Genomic DNA, 24,341 nt, shown 5'->3' on the forward strand with positions numbered 1-24,341 from the left:
TTCCTCTTGTACAACAGCTGATCTGAGTGAGACAACCTGGTTCTAGTGACATGTCCTTGTCTACAGTTGGGCATGTCCTATACTGGGAATTGGTCTTATAATGATCACCTTTGGCACATGGGATTTCTTCCCTAGTTTTTAAAATAAGCTGTCTCTAATGTCTCCCAACTGATGTCTAATACAACACAGAATCTATGAGGGTGAGAAACAGCTTAGATACATACAGTTTGTACGGCAGTTTTTCTTCCCGCACCAGAGATGGGGGTTAGCCAATGATCTGAGGCTGTGGTAAACCTGACGTCGGGAGGGGGCTCATCACTCATATATGGTGATGTTTGTTGCTTTTGAGTTTTATTGGATGTTTTAGCTTCATACATTCACAGATAAAACCACTGATAATAACTAAAAAGGCAGATGGGTTTGCTATTGGTTCCTTCCCGCAGCTGATGCCAGTCTCTGAATCTATATATTTCCCTTCCACTGCTTTGTTCTCACTTGTCAGACACAGAGGAGCCCTGGCAGGTGCTTGCTTAGGTGCAACCAGTGCAGTGAGTGGGGGAACAGCAGGTCAGGCTGGCAATGAAGGGACATCTCTCCACTCTGGTGCTGTGGCTTCTTCTCCTCACAATTCAGGACATAGCAGGTAAGTCTTCTCTGTGTTTCACCAGGGGAGCTGGGTTAACTGGAAGTTAGGGTGGTGACTTTTACTGTCAACTCTTTACCATCGGTACAAGGCTTGGACTTTTCCTTTTGGGATTGGATCTTGCCACTGTTACCGAGGCTTTTGTTACCTTGAGATTGGACTATTGCAATGACCTCTGTGTGGGGCTGCACCTTAAAACTTTTCCGAGAATAAAGCTGGTGCAAATGGCAGCGACTTACTGAGCGGGGCATCTGGCTGGGAGCATGTTACAGCCGTGCTGCAGGGTCTGCACTGGCTGCCCAGCTCTGTGTGGAAGTTAAGGTGTTGGTGATGATTTATAAATTCCTAAATGGCCTGGGACGGGCCTCCCTGAGGGATCACCTCTCTACCCATCCTGTACGGTCACATCTGTCATCAGAAGGTTTGCCTGAGCTGGTTCCCCCTTTTATAAAGGAGAGAGTTGGCTGGTAGGGTGCTCTCTGTGAGGCCTCCAGGATGCTGGAACTTGATCTACTCTTTGGGTCAAAATAGCCCAAATTAGGTGACCTTCTGGGCACACTGCAACAAACACTTGTTTGGGGAGGGGGTGGGAAGGACTGACGCCATGCGTCATAATGAGAAATGGGTGGGAAGCAGTTTATATAGGTGTCTGTCTGGCTGAGATCCTGTTGAAATGGTCACTTAATGTGGCACGGATTTGAGTGTGTTATCAATGCGTCCGGGTGCCAAGAGCCTTGGCTGGGGACCACTTTAGTATTTTAAATCCAAACAAATACGTCAATAATTTGGGATCCAACAGAAATGTTTGTTTGGTCCAAATCCAACAGCTCCAAGGGCCAAGTCCTGGCTCCTAACTCCCTCATTCACTCACTGAAACCAGTAGAAGTTTTGCAAGTTTGAGGTGAGCAGGATTTATCTAAATAAACCCAGAGGTGATTCCTCCCTCACAGGTGTGTGTGTTTGTGTGTGTTGGGGTGCAGTGTGCAATGCCCTGTGCCCTTGGGGGTACTGGAAGCTCTGCCAGCAGGAAGATCTATCCAGCAGGAGCCCTGCCTCCCTCCCCCAGGGCTTCTGCTGGAGCAGAGAAGCTTTGAATCCTAGCTGGAGTCTAGAGAAGCCCGACCAGCACAAGCGGCATGGCAGAGGTGCTTCATCAGGGCCTCTCATGGCCACATTGGTTTCATTCCCTCAAGGCCGCCCCTGCCCAGTTTCAGGGCCACTCTCATTCCTCCAGCACAGAGGGGGCTGCAGGCTCCTTGCTATCCAGTGTCCCAGCTGCAGGCAGACTTAACACCAGTGGGGGGAGAGGGGGCGGGGCAAGCAGACCATGGGTTACAGCAGCATGTGATGGGGCAATTCATGGTGTGAATCGGGCCCAAAGACTCCAAAACTGATTAAAAATAAGGTCCCAATCTAATGTGGGCCCAGATACAGTTCAAATAATACAGTGACTGGAACCTGCTAGGCTGGTGTTAACAGCACGAGAATGATCCATGTGTCTGGCAGGGCAGTGAACTGCTCCTCAGTAGCTGGGTCACGGGAACCCCATGTGCTGCTGCGCCAGCCTGAGAAACTGACCCTGACCTTCATAAACAGCAAGGTCAGTCTCAATTATTGTCTTCGAGGAAAAACCTGCCCTGATGTATATTTCACAGACAGCTCAGTCACTGTGTGGTGAGTAGGGGGCTGGAACCCAGAAAATCCTGAGTAAACTGACTGTTCATCAGGTTAGTTGGAGTTTATATTTCAAATTCTCAAGAAGTTCATATATAATGTGCTGGGGTTAGAGCCCATGACACAGCTGTGCATGACCAAAAGGCAGAGAATTCTATAGTGACCCCTGGTGAGGGATAAAGGACTGTGCAGTTATTTGTGGATAGTGTCCTATAATGATGCCAAGCACATGTTCAGCTCAATGGATTTTTGTTGGACTGATGAACATATGTGCATCATCCTCTAGAAAGTTTTTGTTTTCTTTAGGAAGTTTGAGTATGTTTCACATGATGCAGACAGAGTGAGGCAGGGGTGTATGCAATGTAGGGGATATCACCATGTAGCTACTTTTTCCTTTCCCTCAGTGCCCCAATCCTCCTCCCTGAGTCCCGAGTAGAGGCCATGTCAGTCTTTGCCAGAAGATCGTGTTTCACAATTATTGGCCTATTTAAATTGTGTGGAAAAACAAATTTGTACAATGATGTGGGGTGCAGGCAAACAAATGAGAAAATATCAGGGATGGACAAAAGCCACGAGTTTCATTCCCAGACCCAGATGTGAACATCCCCAGAGTTCAGGGTGCTGCATTTGGGTCATTATTCCAAGTTGGGCCACAGAATTAGTGGAAATATAAGATTGTTATTCTCAGGGTCGCATTTACACCTTATGCACCTCTAGGCACAGCATCTTCAGCGCCCTTTCCCCTCCCCATGTGGCCCTGCCTGGAGCCCCCCTCCCACATCCCCATGTGGCCCTGTGCCCCCCAGCAGCCCTGTGTGGCCCACTCTGCCTCCTGACTTGGCTCCAAGAAGGCTGCTGTAACTTTTCACTTGAGGAAAAAATGCATTGTCATAAATATAAAGGGAAGGGTAACCACCTTTCTGTATACTGTGCTATAAAATCCCTCCTGTCCAGAGGCAAAACCCTTTCACCTGTAAAGGGTTAAGAAGCTAAGGTAAGTAACCGCTGGCACCTGACCCAAAATGGCCAATGAGGGGACAAGATTCTTTCAAATCTGGAGGTGGGGGAACAAAGGGTTGGTCTGTCTGTGTGATGCTTTTGCTGGGAACAGATCAGGAATGCAGCCTCACAACTCCTGTAAAGTTAGTAAGTAATCTAGCTAGAAAATGTGTTCGATTTTCTTTTGTTTAATGGCTTGTAAAATGAGCTGTGCTGGAGGGAATGTGTATTCCTGTTCTTGTGTCTTTTTGTAAGTTAAGGTTTTGCCTAGAGGGATTCTCTCTGTTTTGAATCTGATTACCCTGTAAGGTATTTACCATCCTGATTTTACAGAGGTGATTCTTTTACCTTTCCTTTAATTAAAATTCTTCTTTTAAGAACCTGTTGACTGTTCATTGTTCTTAAGATCCAAGGGTTTGGGTCTGTGTTCACCTGTACCAATTGGTGAGGATATTATCATCAAGCCTTCCCCGGGAAAGGGGGTGTAGGGCTTGGGGGAGATATTTTGGAGGAAGACATCTCCAAGTGGGCTCTTTCCCTGTTCTTTGTTTAAAACTCTTGGTGGTGGCAGCATGTGGTTCAAAGACAAGGCAAAGTTTGTACCTTGGGGAAGTTTTTAACCTAAGCTGGTAAGAATAAGCTTAGGGGGTCTTTCATGCAGGTCCCCACATCTGTACCCTAGAGTTCAGAGTGGGGAAGGAACCTTGACATGCATCCACAACCCGCCTGCTAGGTGTTTGCTGCTGCCCGCCAGACCAGTCAGTCTCAGCCTGCTCAGGCTGTTCTGGCACCACAGTGGCCTCTGGTGGCCAATAGGCAGAACCGCAGCACCTTTTTTGCGGAAAAATAAATTCTGCCTCCCTCAGACAAGAATTCTGCACGTGCTGCAAATGTCACATAACAGGAGGGGGCATGACGTGAAACAACATGAGACAAGGGGCTTGTGGGGAGTCTTGGCAGGGAGCGGGGCAGATAGGAGGCTCCCTCCCAAGAAATCCTGAGCAGTGCAGGCAGGGGGGAGGGATAGCTCAGTGGTTTGAGCATTGGCCTGCGAAACCCAGGGTTGTGAGTTCAATCCTTGAGGGGGCCATTTGGGGCAAAAATTGGGGATTGGCCCAGCTTTGAGCAGGGGGTTGGACTAGATGACCTCCTGAGGTCTCTTTCAACCCTAATCTTCTATGATTAGCAGCAGTAGGGCAGTAAACTGCCCCAAAATACCTCAAATTGCAACTGCTAACCCCCCCCCCAGGCAACTTACAGCTAGAAAATCTCATACTTGGCAACCTTCAGTGCCCCTACAATGCCAGAACCCCATGGCACGTGCCTACTTTGCCTAACTGGAAATCCAGCCCTGGTTATCCAGAGAGGGGCTGATGGTTGCCATTAGGGAGTCCTCAATCCAAAGACAATCACAGACCTCATGAAAGCCAATGGCTAGGCCAAGCACTCTCTTTTAGGCTCAACAGATAGAGCAATCAAGATCCTTTATGTAGTTGAACAACGCTGGCTCTGATGCGACTCAACTGAGAGTGCCAATTCAGGACAAATTGCTTAAATCAGGGCGGTTACAGCCCAAGGCTGGGGTTTCTGTGCATACCAAGGCAAACCAAATGAGCCAAACAAAGAAGACTTTGGTTTCACCCTACTGGCTAACCATAAGTCACACAAGCAATTCCCTTAGACACTCCAGTTTCCCAGTATCACCACCAGTGCCACTTGTTATGGGGGAAAATGATTATGAAACCAATACCCCAGTAAAAGAAAAGAGGTTCTCTCGATCCCAAAGGACCAAGCCCCAGACCCAGGTCAATATACAAATCCGATCTGACCCACAAATCACGCTGTTGCCAAACCTTTAGAATCTAAAATCTAAAGGTTTATTCATAATAGGAAAAAGATGTAGATGAGAGCAAGAATTGGTTAAATGGAATCAACTACATACAGTAATGGCAAAACTCTTAGTTAAGGCTTGTAGCAGTGATGGAATAAACTGCAGGTTCAAATCAAGTCTCTGGAGTACATCCACAGCTGGGATGGGTCATTCAGTCCTTTGTTCAGAGCTTCCGTTTGTAGCAAAGTCCTTCCAGAGGTAAGAAGCAGGATTGAAAACAAGATGGAGGAGCTGCAGCAGTCTTTTATAGTCTTTTGTCATGTGGACTCTTTCTTTGCTCCAGAAACAAGCATTGGGGCACACGGCAAGAAAAAACCTTGGCGATCTGTCCATAGGCAGGTCCCTGCATACCTTGCTGAGCCACAAGGTGTATCCGCCTTTTTTCAATGGGTCAGTTGTATAGCTGATGGTCCTGAATGGGCTATCCAGCAGGCTAGGCAGAGCTGACACCAACTTGTCTGGGGTGTTCCCCAGAAGCATAGCACAAGTTTGAAATACAGACAGTATAGAGCCAATATTCATAACTTCAACTACAAAATGATACACATATACAGAGAGCATAATTATAACCAGCCAATCATAACCCTCCCATAGACACCTCACACGACAACCTTCGTACAATATTTGATGCAAATATATAACAGAGGTTGCAACAGCGAACTATACGGTTACAGATTCTGTCAATAACGTCACAGTAGTTAAAACAGCTGCAGACAGTGGGGGCTACTGCCAAAGGCACTGGGCACATGGCAGGGCAGAGCTAAGCCAGGGGTTTCCCTTGTTCCCAATGCAGGGGCTAGGATGCTGGCGTCAGACTGTCTGAGGGAGAAGCCAGTAGAAGGAGTTGTGACCGGGATCCTGGAAGGGAGCAAAGAAACAAAGCCTGCTGGAGCTCGCTGGAGGGGCAGGCTGGGGATTTCTGAAGAAGGAAACTGCCGGCTGTTGTTAGGTTTTACTGTGTTCAGGGAAACAGGACTCTGTGTGCTCGTAGCTAGAGCAGCGTTACAGCCTTGGGTCCTGCCACAAGCGAACATTGCTGAGTTAACTCCATTGAAAAAAATCCCCCTTTTTCCTAGTGCAGACCAGGCCCAAGGGGTTTCCTTTGGGACTGGATTGAACAGAGCGGCACCTGGATAACCTTCCTTGTGGATTGCAGCAAAAGAAGTGTTTTATATTTCTTTGGCATTGAAGAAGCGGGATGGTCTGGTCACATACTAGTGTGAACTGCACTCTTCGCTGAGCTCCATGGAGGCTCCATAAACACGGTGTCCCTGGCTCAGCCATCCACTGCTGCAACCAGCCTGTTCCAGGGCTCACAGTGGAACTCTGCATGTAGCCGTAACTCCTGGGCATTGTAACGATGCCCATACTTGCTCCCAGTCTCAGGGACAGCCCTGGGTCTTCAAACCCTGTCCTGGGGACCAGTTCTCCCAGCCAGTATCCCAGTGACCACTCCTCACATTTCCTGTTAATTGCCTGTCTCCCAGCAGCCAGCTTTCCCTCTCCACAACCCCCAGAGATGCAAACAGCTCTAGAGACAACTGAGGATAGCGGGGGGGGGGGGAGGGAGTCAGAGCTGGCTACTGGGAGACAAGTCAATGGCAGGGAGTGGAGCGGAGAGTCTGCTGCTCATCTGGGGAAGGAGCAGCCTGTACTTGCAGGGTAGAGAGGCCAGGTAGAAAGGGGAGAAGAGGAGGGAGGAAGAGCCCAGGGGATGCAGGCGGCAAGAGACCAGCCGGGGGGCTGGAACAATTTGTATAGTGGGGGTGCTAAAAGCATGTAGGCAAACTGTAAACCCTGTATATGATGGAAACCACTTCACGCCAAGGGGTGCGGAAGTGCCCCCAGGCCCTAGTTCCAGCACGTATTGAGACCAGCGGAAGAGAGAAACGTGTAGGAAGCAACTTTCCTTTTAAGCACCACTTTCCTCTTCTGAGTGTTGGAGCCTGTGGCACTAGTGTCTGTATGGGGGCGCTGATTTCAGTCCAAGAGAGGCCACTGCGGTTTAGCAAATCCTGTGCCCAGTCGATTTAGCTGAATCCCCATGAGCTGCTCTTGGCCTGAAATTGCAGGGCCCACACAGGGATGTCACCTGTCGCACTGGGGCAGGTCGGGAGAGGAAGCTCCGGTGGGGAGCAGTATTGCCAAGCGCCACAGATCAAAAACCATGAGACTATAAAAACCATCCACTCTTGCTTCTCAGTCTGTCTTTGGACTGTAGATCCCCCCTCTATGCCTCTGCCAGCGCGGGGTGAGAATCGCAGGCTGAAAAGTCACCCTTAGTGCACCCGAACTGCACGACTCCCCTGGCTGCTCAGCTGGAGACTGCGCTTACCCTCCCCTCACCCCTGAGACGGGGAACTGCCGTCCATTGCCCAGCACTGCCTTCGCTCTCCCTCCTGGTTCAGTTCCTCCGACAGATGAAGGGCAGGCTGGGAAAGAGCTTGACAGCCACTGAGCTAATTCATACAGCATGGTTCACGCTCACACACAGAACTTCTGTTACTGTTCAGGGGTGAATTACAGACAGAGATACTGGAGACCTTCACACTGACATCAACCACTCACATCAGCTATAATGTCACTGTAAACACAACAGGATTGATTTAGTCTTTTGCAAACAGCAACACTTCCCTGCCCCCTGCCCCCAGACTTCTCTTCTTGAAACTGGGAAGCACTGTCCCCATACTAGAGCCCCCTCCCCTCTCCTCCCCATCTCTCCTGCCCCTCCCACTCCTGACCCCATCCCCTCCCTACTCCAGACTCCACTTCCCCTCCCCAATACTCCCTCCTGTCCCCCTGCTCCAGGCTACCTCCACTCCCTCCCCTCCTCTGCGCCACACCCCTCCCCTCCTCACCCTCTTGCTGCCCTGCTTCAGGCCCCCTGCATCCTTCCCCTACACATGATCACCCTTCCCCACACCTCCCTCCTCCTTCCCCACTTATAAGAGTCCATCTTCTCCCCATGCCTCCTTCTTTCCCCCTCTCTGCTCTCCCCCTTCCCCTCTCTCCCTCCTGCCCCGATTCCTCACCCCCTCCTCACTTCTTAATCCTGTCCCTCACTCCAGACCCCCTCCTCTCTCCACCTCTCCATGCAGACACCCTTCTCTAAACCCCTTCTCCTCCCCTCCCTCCTTCCCCCTGCTCCATAACCTCCTCCAACCCCATGCTCCCTGCTCTACCTCCAGACCACCCTCCGCTCCATCTCCACTCCTCCCTCCTGCCCCAATTTCAGATCCTTGTCCCCTCTCCTACACTCCCTGCTGACCCTCTCTCCTGCTTCCCTGTTAAACCCCACTGCAGACACCCCCCCACTTCTCCCTTCCACACCCCTCTGACCTCCCTCCCACCCTCCACTCCAGACCCTCCTCCCTCTGTCCCTCCTGCCCCCGTTACAGACTCTCTCCCTTCCCCACCCTCTTTTCTCCCCTTGCTCCAGAACCCCCTCCCGACCCTTCCCTCCGGCCAACTCAACGTCTTTACCCCAGTCCCTTGCAATCCTTGAATCTGCCTCCTGTCCCTGCAGTGCCCTGCTTCCCTCACTCTCCCCAGCCTCCTTTCACAGGGTCTCTGCTGCCCACCATGGTCCCGGGGTCCTCTCCAGCCCCCTCAACCACACAGAGACAGCTGTGTTCCCAGTGGGCTTTAGTGAGAAGTGGCAGCCAGCTTTACTCAGAGCGGCCATATGTCCACATGCCGACAGACTGTAGGGAGATGGCGGCATCTCGCTGACTTCAGCCCCAGTGACAGTGACAGGAGATGGCGCCATTTGGAATAAGGGAAACTCCGTGAGTTGGCGCCTTTCATCGTGTTCTCACGAGACAGGTAAAAACTCCCCAAACCACCAGAGTGGGGATAAAATAGGGAGAGCTACAGCACTGACAGCCCCGAGCATGAGGCTCTGAGACGTGGGAAGGTGGCGCCATGAGGCAGCTCTGGGCATGTCCCATTCTCCTGGCTCTGGGCGCGGATCCACTGCTGGCGGGCGCGGACTCTGCTGTTATAACGCTGGGGAGGGGGCTCCCTGCTCACTCTGACGTGCTCTGTGTCTCTCTTTGAAGGTGCCGATGAGCTGAGGCTGGCGGATGGAGGCAGTCCCTGTTCTGGGAGAGTGGAGGTTAAACACCAGGAGCAGTGGGGGACGGTGTGTAGTGATCGCTGGGACATGGAAGATGCTGCGGTTGTCTATAAGCAATTGGGATGTGGAGCTGCTGTCGGTGCCCCTGGCTGGGGTCATTTTGGAGCAGGATCTGGACCAATTTGGCTTGATGACGTTGCCTGTGATGGTACCGAGTCTGCCCTCTGGCACTGTAGGAACAGTGGATGGGAAATAAATTACTGTGTTCATGACTATGATGCTGGAGTGACCTGTTCAGGTAAGAATCAGCCAGCTCAGTCCTGAAAGGCAAATCCCCTCAGACAAAAGGACTTGAACCCAGAGGACATCATGTGCCTGTGACCCTAGTGAGAGATGAACAAATAACAGAGCAAGTCCTGTCATTATTGTTATTACTGAGCTGTAATTATTACTGTTCAAGACACTGGCCACCGAGGATCCCCCTGTGTGACTGTGAAGCATTTTCATAATCTCATCTCCAGTTGTTTCCATGCCACATATTTCCATTCCCTTTCCCTTTCCCTCAGAATGGGTCTAAAATGCAGATAGGAGAGAAAATGAAAAAGGAAAATGTCACTTAGGCTCCTAAGTCACTGCGTCACTTTTGAAAATGTTACATTCATGCCAAAATCCAGACCCAGACAGCCAACTGCAGAAGTACAGAGGATGGGGCATTTATGTAGCCCCTTTGCCACCCTCATAGGGTGATGGAGGAATGGGCAGATTCTCCCAGCTTGGCCAGAATTAGATTTAGCCGAGAGCACTCCCCCATCTGCTCTGTTACTTCTCACATTTTGGACCAACCAGTAATAGAAAATTTCAAAATCTGTGATACCCTGTAGATCTAGCATAGCATAGAGGGCTCAGCCAAACATAAAACTCTACCCTACACAGCACAGGAATATCATATTATGGAGGCATTTACTGTGACTGAATAGTTAACATTACAACTACAGACCCATGATGTTTTATTTTTAACTCCTCTCTTTTTAACATTTAGTAGGAATAATATCATCACTAAGCCTCCTCTTCCCTGGACAGAGGTGCAGGGCCAGCTTATAGGGGCAACCCAGGATTCCTTACTCAGGCAATCGGCCACTGACTGTAATGTGAGTTTGCTTTGTACAAACTGAGTAGAAGCAGAATAAAGGACGCAGGATTGGGCCCATTCAGAATTATTACAGAAATAACCAGCCAGCCATCAACAAACTAGCCCTGTGCACTGGATATCACTGAGAACAAACACATATTGTAAGAGAGACGTTTCTGCACAAAGCGATTTTTGAGAGATGCCATCCTGACAGAATACTAGAAAACTTTTGTCTTCTTATTTGTAGTGTTGATGTAGCCGTGTTAGTCCCAGGATATTAGAGAGACAAGGTGGGTGAGGTAATATCCTTTATTGGACCCACTTCTGTTGGAGAGAGACAAACGTTTGATCTGACAGAGAAGAGCTGTGTGTAAGCTCAGAAGCTTGTCTCTTTCACCAACAGGAGAGGGTACAATAAAAGATATTACCTCACCCACCTTGTCTCTCTCAACCCCTTCTCGTCCAGCTTTCAGTTTTCATTTCTGGTTGGATTAATACCAAACTTTGCCAAAACAGTCTCCTCTGCCAAGGTCCCTGCCTCCGTCAGTGCACAGGCTGGATGGTGCCCAGGGAGTGAATCAGGGCTGCACAGTGACAGAGGCTGTTGTCTATAGGCCCACAGCCTTATTGGTTGCAGCAGCAGCATCACCATCATGGGCGATCCCTCCATTCAAGGATGATCTCTACCACAGATTTACAGATGGGTCCTGAAATGACTCAGGAGTCTGATCCTGGAACCAGAGATCTGCCCTCAGTACATACTGATGTTGCCTGACGGGTTTGCTGCCTGCTGGGAGAAAGTTCTTTTTCTTTCCTTCCTTCTCTCTCTCTTTTCAACTTCAAGGGCAAGGCACTTCTCCTTGAAGAGCGCCACTGCCTGATGGAGGATATAGCTTCAGTGTGATCGGTTGGTGGCTTGCTCCTCCCAGCTTGTAATGTCCACTTGAGTTTTCTTGAGATACGCTTTCAGTGTGTCTTTGTAGGGTTTCCTCTGACTACCACGGGATCTCTGACCATGGGTGAGCTGAGAGTAGAGGGCTTGTTTTCAGAGGCAAGAGCCTGGCATCCGCACACAATGTCCAGCCCAGCGGAGTTGGTGAGTGAGGATCATTGCTTCAATGCTGGTGACATTCGCTTCAATGAGGATGCTGGTGTTAGTGCAGCGATCTTCCCACTTGATGCAAAGGATCTTCCAGAGTCATCATGGGTGGTGCCTCTCCAGACTCTTGAGGTGCTGTCGATAGGTCACCCAGGTTTTGCATCTATAAAGGAGTATAGGAATAACAATTGTCTCATAGACCTGGATCTTGGTTTCCTCCCGTAGGTCACAGTCTGTGAAAATGCGCCAGAGCAATTTCCTACAGGAAGCACTTGCACAATGGATCCTGTGCTGGATCACACTGCACATTTTTGCATCTTGAGAAAGTTGGCTACCGAGGTAACAGAAGTCCTCAACGCTCTCCAAAGTCTGTCCCTCGATGGTGATTAAGGTGGCTCATGTGCAAGACCTGAAGCAGGCTGATAGAGCACTTTCATTTTCTTGATACTGAGTGAGAGTTGTAGGCTTCGGTAAGCTTATACCAAAAAAATCCAGTGAGGACTGAAGGTCATTTTCAATGTGTGTGATGCTGACACAGTCATCAGCATACTGAAGGTCAGTAATGAACGAGGAGAGGACTTTAGACTTTGAGCGGAAACGTCAAAGATTAATAAGCTTCCCATCCATTCTGTATTGAATGTCAACTCCAGTGGGGAGGCGGTCTTTAACAAGGACCAAAATGACTGCTAAATACATGGAGAGCAGGGTTGCGGCAAAAACACATCCTTGCTAAACCCCAGTTTTGATAACGAAAGGATCCATCTCCAAGCCATTACAGAGAATGGTGGCAGTCATCTCATCATGAAGACGCCTTAGGCCCTTAATAAATTTTGGAGGGCAGCCAAATCTGGCCAGCACCTTCCACAGGGCTTCGCGATTGACAGAATCAAAGGCCTTTGGGAAATCAATAAAGGCCATGTACAGATCCTGATTTTGCTCCCAAGTCTTTTACTGGATTTGGTGGGCAACGAAGATCTTGTCGGTTGTCCTGCAGGATGGTGTGAAACTGCACTGAGATTCCAGCAATATTTCTTTAGCAAGGGAAAGTAATTGGTTTAAGAGGATACGGGTGAGAATTTTCCCTGCTGTAGATAGCAAGTCAATGCCACAATAATTTCCAGACTCCAATTTATCTCCTTTCTTAAAGATTGTAACAACGTTAGCATTTCTCAAGTCTTACGGAATCTTCTCATGATACCAAATTTGAAGAAAAATGAATCTCCCGACAACTTCGTTCTGAGGATCATTGGAGCACACAAGCCCCTTCACCGCAACAAGCTGACGGTCCCCAAAGAGGAGCTGCACCAGTGGCAAGATATGTAACCAATAAAATTATGCCAAAATTATGCTCCTGACTGCTGTGACCAGAGTGGCACCAGGCACTAGAATGGAGATGAGGGAGACTGTATCCACCTATTGGGCCCAGGCAGTGTGAGGAGGAAGCTACCTGAATTGAATGCAGACCAGGGTGGTTGGGGAAAGCAGATGAGGATAAGGATGCAGGGGGAATATTCTGAGTCCGGAGGCTGGTGGATGAAGAGAAACTGGGACTGGGAGAGAAAACGGGAGATGGGGACTGGCTGGGCAAGGAGACTGGGACTGGGAGGAGCAGGAAAGAGACTAGGACTGGCTAGGCAGGGCAATTAGGACAGGGAGTAGGAGGGGAGAGACTGTGACATGCTGAGCGGGGAGCTGTGGGAGTCTGGGACTCACTAGGGGAGGAGTCTGGGACTAGGAACCAATGGGGAGGAACTGGAGGTGGGTGAGGAAACAGACCAGATGAGGAACCAGGGTGTCAGGGGAGTCTAAGACTAACTGGGTAACAAGACTGGAATAAGCAGCCAGAGTGGGCTATGGGAGACTGAGAGTAGGTCTACATGAACATTTAGTGCGTGGCAAGCCGGGGTGTAAATCTACCCTGCACTGTCCTGCCATGCACCGAGTGTCCATGTGGACGGTGTGGCTGCGCACTGAGTCCTTGTCGACACTACTGCTTAAGTTGATGTAAGTTACATCGCTCAGGGGTGTGAAAACACCTTCCCCCCAAGCAATGTAACTTACATTGACTTAAAGCAATGTCTGCATCGCACTATGTCAGTGGGAGACGCTCTCCCACCATCAGAGCTTCTGCCTCTCAATGAGGTGGACTAATTATGTGGACAGGAGAGCGCTCGCCCATCGACGTAATGCATCTTCACCAGACGTGTTAAATCGGCTCCGCTGCATGGATACAGTGGCACTGATTTAGGGTGGGAGTGAAGAGAAGCCCGAGCAGTTCCCTTGTGTGCTTTGATCTCTCCCGGTTCCAAACACTAGGGGACTGTTAGTTCGCAGCAGCTGGCTCCACACAGACAGTGAGTGTGCAGCAGGCTAATGCAAGGTAAATTTACACTCCAGTTTCACACGAGCTAAGTGTGTGTAGAGAGAAACCCTGAGACAGGAAGAGGCATCCAGGGAGGGGAGCTGGGGTTTGGGGCAGACAGGACAACCCAAGGCAGGGATAAGTGTGAGAAACAGATCAGCTGAGGACCCCAGAGGGGAAGGACAGCACAGAGAACAGGGGGAACCTGGGACTAGGCTGGGGAAGTTAGAGGTGAAGTCCAAGATTGGCTTGTCCAGGAGACTGGGCCTGGGGATGAGAAGCTTGAGGAGTGGAGACTGGCACTGGGTAGAGAAGAAGAATGGGACTGGGACACAGAGCAAGGGATGGAGAAGAGACAGGACGGATACAGGGACTGCTCGGAGGGGATGGCGCAGAAGGGGTTAGGCTTTGGGGAACAGGGGAAGACGGGTCTGTCACTACAAGGACACACACCTCTCCAGAGCCTGGAATGGAACCAGGATCCCTGAGTTTTGCCATTCCCCTGCTATCAGCAAATATCTGTCAAACCCTCCAACAAAATTTTCTGATCCCACTCTAGTGCTGGTCCACAAACAGGATGACAACCTGCTACTGTCAAGGTTCCTTCCCCACTCTGAACTCTAGGGTACAGATGTGGGGACCTGCATGAAAACCTCCTAAGCTTACTTTTACCAGCTTAGGTTAAAACTTCCACAAGGTACAAATTAATTTTACCTTTTTCCCTTGGATTTCCACTGCCACCACCAAACTTTATCTGGGTTTACTGGGAAACGGAGTTTGGACACGTCTTTCCCCACAAAATCCTCCCAACGCTTGCACCCCACTTCCTGGGGAAGGTTGGGTAAAAATCCTCACCAATTTGCATAGGTGACCACAGACCCAAACCCTTGGATCTGAGAACAATGAAAAAGCATTCGGTTTTCTTACAAGAAGACTTTTAATAGAAGTAAAGGAATCACCTCTGTAAAATCAGGATGGTAGATACCTTACAGGGTAATTAGATTCAAAACATAGAGAATCCCTCTAGGCAAAACCTTAAGTTACAAAAAAGACACACAGACAGGGATAGTCATTCTATTCATCACAGCTCTTTTCTCAGCCATTTAAAGAAATCATAATCTAACACATACCTAGCTAGATTACTTACTAAAAGTTCTAAGACTCCATTCCTGTTCTGTCCCCAGCAAAAGCAGCATACAGACAGACCCAGACCCTTTGTTTTTCTCCCTCCTCCCAGTTTTTGAAAGTATCTTGTCTCCTCATTGGTCATTTTGATCAGGTGCCAGCGAAGTTACCTTTAGCTTCTTAACCCTTTACAGGTGATAGGATTTTTCCTCTGGCCAGGAGGGATTTTAAAGGGGTTTACCCTTCCCTTTGTATTTATGACACGCCCCCCAAATCTCAGGTAGGGTGAAACGCTGGCTGGGATTTCTTCCTGGAGCTCTAGGAAAAACAGAGTTAATAAGACACATGCACCTCTAAATATACTACCAAGTACATAGAGACTAACTATATTTTCCACATCTCAAGGACGATTTTAACCCGTTGATTCTGGGAAACTTTCATGGGAGAGTGCATCAGCCACTTTGTTAGAAGCTGCTGAGATATGTTGGATATCAAAATCAAAATCTTGGAGAGCTAAACTCCACCAAATAAGTTTTTGTTATGTCCCATGGCAGTATGAAGCCACTGTAGCGCAGCATGGTCGGTTTGCAGGTGGAAACGCCATCCCCAAACATATGGGCGTAGCTTTTCCAGGGCGTAGACAATGGCGTAACATTCTTTTTCACTGACTGACCAGTTGCTTTCCCTCTCAGACAGTTTTTTGCTGAGAAACACTACAGGGTGGAATTCTTGATCAGGTCCTTTCTGCATTAAAACTGCTCCCACACCACTCTCGGTTGCATCTGTGGTCACTAGGAACGGTTTGTCAATGTCTGGGGCCCTCAGTACAGGGTCAGACATGAGTGTCGCTTTAAGGTGGTTAAAGGCCTTCTGACACTCTTCAGTCCACTAAACGGCATTTGGCTGTTTCTTTTTGGTTAGCTCTGTCAGTGGGGCGGTGATTTGGCTGTATTGCGGTACAAATCGTCTGTAATAACTGGCCAAGCCTAAGAAGGATTGAACCTGTTTCTTTGACTTTGGGATATGTCACTTTTGGATAGCATTCACTTTGGCCTGTAGGGGGCTGATAGTTCCTTGACCCACCTGGTGTCCAAGGTAAGTCACTCTGTTTAGGCCTATTTGACACTTCTTAGCCTTGACAGTTAGTCCCTTATGCGCTCAAGGACTTCTTGTAGATGTTCCAGGTGTTCTGCCCAGGAATCAGAAAATATGGCCACATCGTCAAGGTAGGCGACTGCATATTCTCCTAATCCTGCTAGGAGACCATCTACAAGTCTTTGGAAAGTGGCGGGTGCATTTCACAGCCCGAAAGGGAGTACATTAAATTCATACATCCCGAGATGTGTGGTGAAGGCTGACCTTTCCTTGGCGGATTCATCTAGCAGTACCTGCCAGTACCCCTGGGTTAAGTCCAAGGTAGAGATGAACTGGGCCCCTCCCAGTTTCTCTAATATTTCATCTGTGCGTGGCATTGGATAGTTGTCTGGGCGAGTTACAGAATTTAGCTTACAGTAGTCCATGCAAAAACGTATCTCCCCTTCTGGGAACTAGAACCACTGGAGATGCCCATGCACTTCCAGAGGGCGGATTATACCCATCTGTAACATATCCTGGATCTCCCGTTCTATAGCTGTTTTAGCTTGAGGAGACACCCGGTAAGGTTGGACTTTAATTGGGCAAGCATTACCTGTGTAAATGGAGTGGTATGCCCGTTCAGTCAGTCCTGGGGTGGCTGAGAATGCTGGCGCGTAGCTAGTGCACAGTTCCTTGATCTGCTGTCGCTGCATACGCCCTAGGGTCATGGAGAGGTTCACCTCTTCCACACCACCAGCACATTTCCCTTCGTAGTAGACACCTTCAGGCCACTCAGTGTCATCTCCTCCCTGGGCTGCAAACTGACAAACCTTTAATTCTCTGGAATAAAAGGTCTTTAGAGAACTAATATGGTACACCTTAGGCTTTTGGTTGGAGGTGGGGAATGCTATAAGGTAATTAACAGCTCCCATGCACTCCTGGACCATGAATGGCCCTTCCCACGATGCTTCCATTTTATGGGCCTGGAGAGCCTTTAAGACCATGACCTGGTCCCCTACTTTGAAGGAACGCTCTCTGGCATGTTTATCATACCAGGCTTTTTGCTCTTTTTGAGCATCCTGTAAGTTTTCTTTAGCAAGGGCTAAAGAGGTTCGGAGGGTGTTTTGTAGGTTGGTTACAAAGTCCAGAATGTTAGTTCCTGGAGAAGGCGTAAATCCCTCCCATTGCTGCTTCACCAACTGTAATGGTCCCTTAACCTCACGGCCATATACAAGTTCAAATGGGGAAAACCCTAAAGTGGGATGTGGTACAGCTCTGTAGGCAAAGAGCAACTGCTGCAACACTAGGTCCCAATCATTTGAGTGCTCATTTACATATCATGGGCCCCAAAGTTCCATTAAACTTCTCCACCATGCCATTTGTTTGATGGTGGTAAGGAGTGGCAACCAAGTGATTTACCCATGAGCTTCCCAGAGGTTTTCCATAGTTCCTACCAGGAAATTAGTCCCTGCATCTGTGAGGATGTCGGAGGGCCAACCTACCCTGGCAAAAATGTCTGCTAGTGCCTGGCACACACTTTTAGCCCTGGTGTTGCTTAGAGCTACTGCTTCCGTCCATCGGGTGGCAAAATCCATGAAAGTCAGTATGTATGAACTTCAATGATGGGGAGTGGCTGGAGAGGAGCTTTGACCTGGTCTGGGGGTTTTCCCACTCTTTGGCATACCTCACAAGACCGGACATAGGTAGAAATATCCTTGCCCATTCCCTCCCAGTGGAATGACCCCCCTAAACAGTCTTTGGTCCTGTTCACCTCAGCATGGCCACTAGGGTGATTGTGGGCTAAGCTCAAGAGCTTGGCCTGGTATTTAGTTGGAACTACCGACTGTCTCTGAGGCTGCCAGTCTTCCTGATATCCACCAGAAAGAGTTTCCTTGTATAAAAGTCATATTTCTACAACAAACCTGGATCAATTAGAAGAGCTGAGAGGTGGTGGGTTGCTCCATGCCGCCGTCCAAGCTGTCTGGAGGCTTTCATCTGCTTCCTGTTCGATCTGGAACTGTTTCCTTGATGCTGGAGACATCAGTTCCTCATTGGATTGTGGACCTATGCTTGGTCCCTCTGGAAGCGACGTAGGGGATGGGGCTGTTTCCACTGACTGTGAACCGCTCTCCACTGGGACACTATGTTGGGTTCAGGCTCTGGCTGAGCCTCTTGTGTAGGCTTATGGGCTGCTGCTGGTTCAGTTTCGGTGGGGCCCTCTGGTGTTGAGGTTGCAAGTACTGGATTCAGTGCTGGCAATGGGTCTGGTGCTGGTTGTTCCGCTGGTTCCAGTTCTGGGACTGGTTCCGTCTGAGTCTCTGGGACTGGATCCACTACTGCAGTTGCAGACATTGGCCTGGGGTCCGGGTCCATCACCTCTGACCGGCTCCTGATAGAAGTTTCCGGAACAGAGCTAGGCCTCCCGGCTTGTTTAGCCTGGCTGCAGGTGACCATTGCCACCCTCTTGGCCCGCTTCACATGATTGGCCAAGTCTTCCACCAACAGCATGGGGATGGGATAATTATCATAGACTGCAAAAGTCCACGTTCCTGACCAGCCCTGGTACTGGACAGGCAACTTGGCTGTAGGCAAATTGAAAGAGTTGGACTTGAAGTGTTGAATCGTCACTTGGATCTCTGGATTGATTAAATTGGGGTCCCCTAAGGAAGCATGGATAGCTGACACTTGTGCTCCGGTGTCCCTCCACGTGGTGACCTTCTTCCCGCCCACACTCAGTTTCCCTCTGCTCCAAGGGTATCTGGGAGGTATCTGGGCCTGCGGATCTTTGGTGTGATTCCGGTGCAATGAACTGTAATCTGTTGGGTTTCTTGGGGCAGCTGGCCTTTATATGCCCCAGCTCGTAACATTTAAAACATCGTCCAGCTGACGGGTCACTGGGGTGAGGTGGGTTGCTGGAGAACGGGGTGGTGGGATGATAAGGGGTCTGGAGGGTTCTTTGGGAGGTAGGTGGGGCCTTGGGTAGCTCCCGGTAATAGGGTGTGGTCTGGGGTTGTCCCTTCTGGTCTCTGCTCCAACTGCGACCAGTTTTCTTCTTCTCTGCCACCTCCACCCATCTGGCTCCAATCTCTCCTGCCTCGATTACAGTTTTGGGCTTCCCATCTAGGATGTATCTTTCTATTTCCTCAGGAACACCCTCTAAGAATTGAGCTTAGTCTCTAAATTGGTTAGTCTCTAAGGTGCCACAAGTACTCCTTTTCTTTTTGTGAATACAGACTAACACGGCTGTTACTCTGAAACCTCTAAGAATTGTTCCATTTGCATTAGGAAAGGCAAATTTACTGGAGATTCAACACTTGCTCCTGATATCCAGGCATCCCAATGTTTCACAATGTGGTAGGCATGTCGGGTAAATGACATGTCTGGTTTCCACCTTAGGGCTCTGAACCTCCGACGAGAATGCTCGGGTGTTAGCCCCATTCTGACTCTCGCCTTGGATTTAAACAGTTCATACTTGTTCATGTGTTCTTTAGGCATTTCAGCCGTCACCTCAGCTAAGGGTCCACTGAGCTGCGGCCTCAGCTCTACCATGTATTGGTCGGTAGAGATGCTATACCCAAGGCAGGCCCTTTTGAAGTTTTCTAAGAAGGCCTCCGTATCATCGCCTGCCTTGTAGGTGGGGAACTTCCTGGGATGAGAAGTGGTACCTGGAGAAGGATGGCTAGGGTTTGTTGGTATATTCTGCTGAACCTTTACCTTCTCCATCTCCAGTGCATGCTTCCTCTCTTTTTTCTTCTCCTGCTCCACACGCTTCCTGGCCACCATTTCCCTCCTGTGGGCAGCCTCCTGTACCTCCTTCTCCAGCCGCATGAGTTCTATCTGTCTTTCATGTTCCTTTTGTTTTTCCTCAGCCTGAAATCTGGCTAATTCCAGCTTTTGTTGAGCCATGGATTCTGTCATCCTAACCTCTCTGTTTTTAACTAACTTTACACCCGAGGTTTAGAAATAAACAAACAAAACTTGGCTGTAAAATTTTGCTGTGCTGGATTAGGACACCTATTCTCTGATAGTGATTGTCAGCCTACAGAAAAAGACAATTCCCTTTGTCTCTGCTCTCGCCCCAAATCAAAGCAAAAACCTCCAACTACTTGGAAACCTGCTTACCAGCAGCCCAAAGGAAAAAAAAATCCTTTTGAAACCTGTGCTCCTTGTAAAAAAAAAAATAAAAATCCTAAAAAAAAAAAAAAAAACCCTGCCACTTTTGTCTCCAGGCAAATGGGTAGAACACCCCACTATTTACTTCTAGGGAAAAAAAAAAAAACTCTGCTTTGCGAAGACTGTGAATTTCCCTGCAGGAGTTAATTACTCTGCCTCCAGGCAAAGAAAACCTGCAATTCACAAAGATAATCCCCTTTTGTCTCTGCTCTGGCCCCAAAGCAGAGAAAAAACTAGCTGCTTTCAGTTGGACCTCCTTTCCAGCAGCCCCAAAGGAAAAAAAATATTTCCTTTTTAAAATCTGTTTTTTCTGGTTCAAAAAATCTCAAATTGATCTCAAAAGAATTTCAGGTTAATCCCACCACTCTGCCACCATGTCAAGGTTCCTTCCCTACTCTGAACTCTAGGGTACAGATGTGGGGACATGCATGAAAACCTTCTAAGCTTACTTTTACCAGCTTAGGTTAAAACTTCCACAAGGTACAAATTAATTTTACCCTTTGCCCTTGGATTTCCACTGCCACCACCAAACTTTATCTGGGTTTACTGGGAAATGTAGTTTGGACACGTCTTTCCCCAAAAAATCCTCCCAATGCTTGCACCCTACTTCCTGAGGAAGGTTTGGTAAAAATCCTCACCAATTTGCATAGGTGACCACAGACCCAAACCCTTGGATCTTAGAACAATGAAAAAGCATTCAGTTTTCTTACAAGAAGACTTTTAATAGAAGTAAAGGAATCACCTCTGTAAAATCAGGATGGTAGATACCTTACAGGGTAATTAGATTCAAACATAGAGAATCCCTCTAGGCAAAACCTTAAGTTACAAAAAAGACACACAGACAGGAATAGTCATTCTATTCATCACAGCTCTTTTCTCAGCCATTTAAAGAAATCATAATCTAACACATACCTAACTAGATTACTTACTAAAAGTTCTAAGACTCCATTCCTGTTCTGTCCCTGGCAAAAGCAGCATACAGACAGACCCAGACCCTTTGTTTTTCTCCCTCCTCCCAGTTTTTGAAAGTATCTTGTCTCCTCATTGGTCATTTTGGTCAGGTGCCAGCAAGGTTACCTTTAGCTTCTTAACCCTTTACAGGTGATAAGATTTTTCTTCTGGCCAGGAGGGGTTTTAAAAGGGTTTACCTTCCCTTTATATTTATGACAACTACCACTGTCAGTTACTGTATTAGCTCAAGTGGCAGTGGTTTCTGTGGTGGAGCTAAAGGTTCCAGCCCTGCTGATGACCCATGTGGGTGTCACAGGGTTGCCATCTTTCTCATGGCTGGTAACCAGATCCTTGAGGCTCTACCCCCTGCCCTACCTCTTCCTCCCAAGGCAACGCCCTTCTCCACCTCTTCCCCCAAGGCCCCGCTCCTGCTCCACCTCTTTCCTCAAGGCCCCGCCCCTTCTCGCCTCTTCCCCTCAAGGCTCTGCCCTCATCGCTCACTCCCCCTCTCCCCTCGTCACTCGCTGGATTGTCTCAAGCAGCCGGCCTGCAGGTACAAAGCCGCCCTGGCTGAGCAGGGGCTGGCACAGAAAAATAACCCGGTTTCCTGCCACCCCCACCCATGGAAACCAGATTTTTGGTTCAGGTGTCATTTAGGTCCCTTTTTGACCGGACTTTCCAGTAGAAAACCAGGCACCTGGCAACCCTAAATGACAACTGGACACAGAAGCTAAAAAACGGACTGTCCGGGTAAAACTGAGACGAGTGGCATCCGGAGGGTGGCAACATGATTCCGCATCTTGGAACTTCTGTTTTTTCAGTTTGCTTTTTTAAAAACCTAGGAAATTATGCACAAAACATTACTTTTAAGGAACGTTAAGTTTGCAAAGTTGAGCTGTAAAAAATAACGAAATGGCAGAATTAAAGTTGTCTTTGTAACTTTATTTTGGCCCACTTGTACATCTGCGTTAAGATACTGTCTTTAATTACAGGATAACAAGCTATTTTCTCCATGAGACCCCTGCCTCATTCAGTGCACGGGACAGACAGCATGGGCATAGTTTGGGAGGGTGCAGGGGGGCATTGGCAGAGGAAAGGCATGGGGGGGACATGTGGGGTTGGTGCAGGGAACGGGGGGTGGAGGGGTGGAGCCACTTCTCCTGAGGCTGAGAGTAGCTGCTCCGGGTTGTCGCTCTGCAGCTGTGCACTGCTGCCTGGGTCCTAGTGCCTGCCCGTTTCCTGTAAAGCGGTGAGTGCCTGCAGGGGGCAGAGGACACTGGGAAAGGGGGAGGGGCACGGGGCAGCGGGCAGGTGAAGGGGGTGGGATGGGAAGAGAAGGAGAGAGAGGAATGGGAGCGGGGAGCGGGAGCCCAGCATGTGGCGTCCCCTCGGCAGCAGCAGCCCCAGCAGGGAGGCGGCTGCAACGGCCCTGGGAGGCCCCAGAGCAGCAACATCTCTGCAAGAGCCGGTGCTGGAGTGGCCACAGCTCCCAAGCTCAGGGCGCTGCAGCAGACAGCAGCAGCTGGGGCTCACCCATTGAGCCATCCTGCCCCGCCCCCAGCCCTGGCAGCCCAGAGACCACTGCAGGCTGGGGTGGGGGGAGGGAGAGTCAGTGAGCCAAGATAACTGGCTTCAGCATACACGTGTGTGTGTGTGTGTGTGTGTGTGTTTGTGTGTGTCTGTGTGTGTGTGTGTGTGTGTGTGCGCTCTCTGTCCCCCCCAAATACAGCAGTCAAACTACGCCTGTGCTCGACAGGGCTCTGAATCAGGGTTGGTTGTGGCGTGAAGGAGGCTGGTCTGTGTAGGACCCTGCCTCATTGGTTGCAGAAACTGCAGAGTGTGCTGGGTCTGAGGCAGGGGATTGCAGAAAGAGAAAGGAGGGTCTCTTGTTAAGGCAGCTGAATCCTGCCCTGGGGAACTGGATTCTCTCCCTGCCTCTGCCACAGAGATCCTATGTGATGCTTGGCAAGTCTCTGAAACCAAATATTTCACAGGTGGTCATTAATTGTGTGTTCCTCATTTTATGGGTGGCCCCTTGTAACCGTGGGGGTCTGGTTGCAGAAGTGCTGAGCATATGCTGCTGTAAACTGAAGTCAGTAGGTCAGGGGTGCGCAAACTATGGCCCATGGGCCTGATCCAGACCCTCAGGGCTTTGGATCCGGCCCGCGGGATTGCCCCCCATAGTGCCACAGGCCCCGCAGAAGCAGCCAGCACCACGTCCCTGGGACCCCGGGCTGGGGGGGTGGGTGGGCAGAGTGCTCTGTGTGTTGCCCTTGCCTCCAGGCACCACTCTGCGCCGTTCCCATTGGCCAGGAACGGGGAACCGCAGCCAATGGGAGCTTCGGGGGAGGTACCTGGGGGCGTGGCAATGGGAGCGCACGGAGCCCTGTGCACCCCCTCCCCCAGGGGCCGTGCAGGGATGTGGTTCCAGCCGCTTCCCAGAGCGGCGCAGCGTGGGGCCAGGGCAGGCAGGCAGGGAGCCTTCCCTGGCCCCTGTGTGTGCCGCTGCCACCCCGGAGCTGCTTTAGGTAAGCGGCGCCAGGCCGGAGCCCGATCCCCTCCTGCACCTCGCCCCCAAACTCCCTGCCTGCACCTCGCACCCCTCCTGCACCCCAACCCCCTTCCCTGAGCCCCCTCATACACCCGCACCCCTCCTCTGCCCTAATCCCTTGCCCTGAGCCCTTTCCTGCACACCGCACCCCCTCCCACACCCTACACTCCCTCCCGCACCCCAACCGCCTGCCCCAGCCTTGCATACAATTTCCCCACCCAGAGGTGGCCCTCGGCCCAAAAGGTTTGCCCACCCCTGCAGTAGGTGTTCTGCTCTGAACATACTAAGTGCTGTATAATGCTAAGGAATCTGAAAAATCAGGACCTGGGTGTCTCAAGTTGGGCACCCAAAATCAGTTGACACTTTTGATCATTTTGGCCATAGTGTCTCTGGGCTTCAGTTCCCCATGTGTAAAATGGAGATAACAACACTTCCCTGCCTCCCAGGGGTGTTGTGAAGAGAAATTTTTTAAAGTTTGTGAAGCTCTCAGCTACCATAGGAATGAGCACCACAGAAAAGCCTGTGAGGAAATGAACAATTCTGTTTTAGGAGTTCAGTTTGGATGATGTGCAGTACATAAGGGCTGGGGCCA

At 49.8% G+C, this 24,341-nt stretch overlaps 1 protein-coding gene across 1 annotated transcript in view; it reads left to right on the plus strand.

Annotated features, from left to right (window-relative positions):
* Positions 1-579: 579 nt before the first annotated feature.
* LOC144268876 (antigen WC1.1-like) overlaps positions 580-24,341 on the plus strand; it is a 50,115-nt gene continuing 26,353 nt past the window's right edge. The window contains exons 1-2 of the mRNA XM_077824165.1: positions 580-643; positions 9,269-9,583. Coding sequence (XP_077680291.1) covers positions 580-643; positions 9,269-9,583 — 379 coding nt within the window. The remainder of the gene's footprint in view (positions 644-9,268; positions 9,584-24,341) is intronic.

This window comes from Eretmochelys imbricata, chromosome 1 (assembly GCF_965152235.1).
Source record: "Eretmochelys imbricata isolate rEreImb1 chromosome 1, rEreImb1.hap1, whole genome shotgun sequence".
In the NCBI taxonomy this organism is placed as follows: domain Eukaryota; kingdom Metazoa; phylum Chordata; order Testudines; family Cheloniidae; genus Eretmochelys; species Eretmochelys imbricata.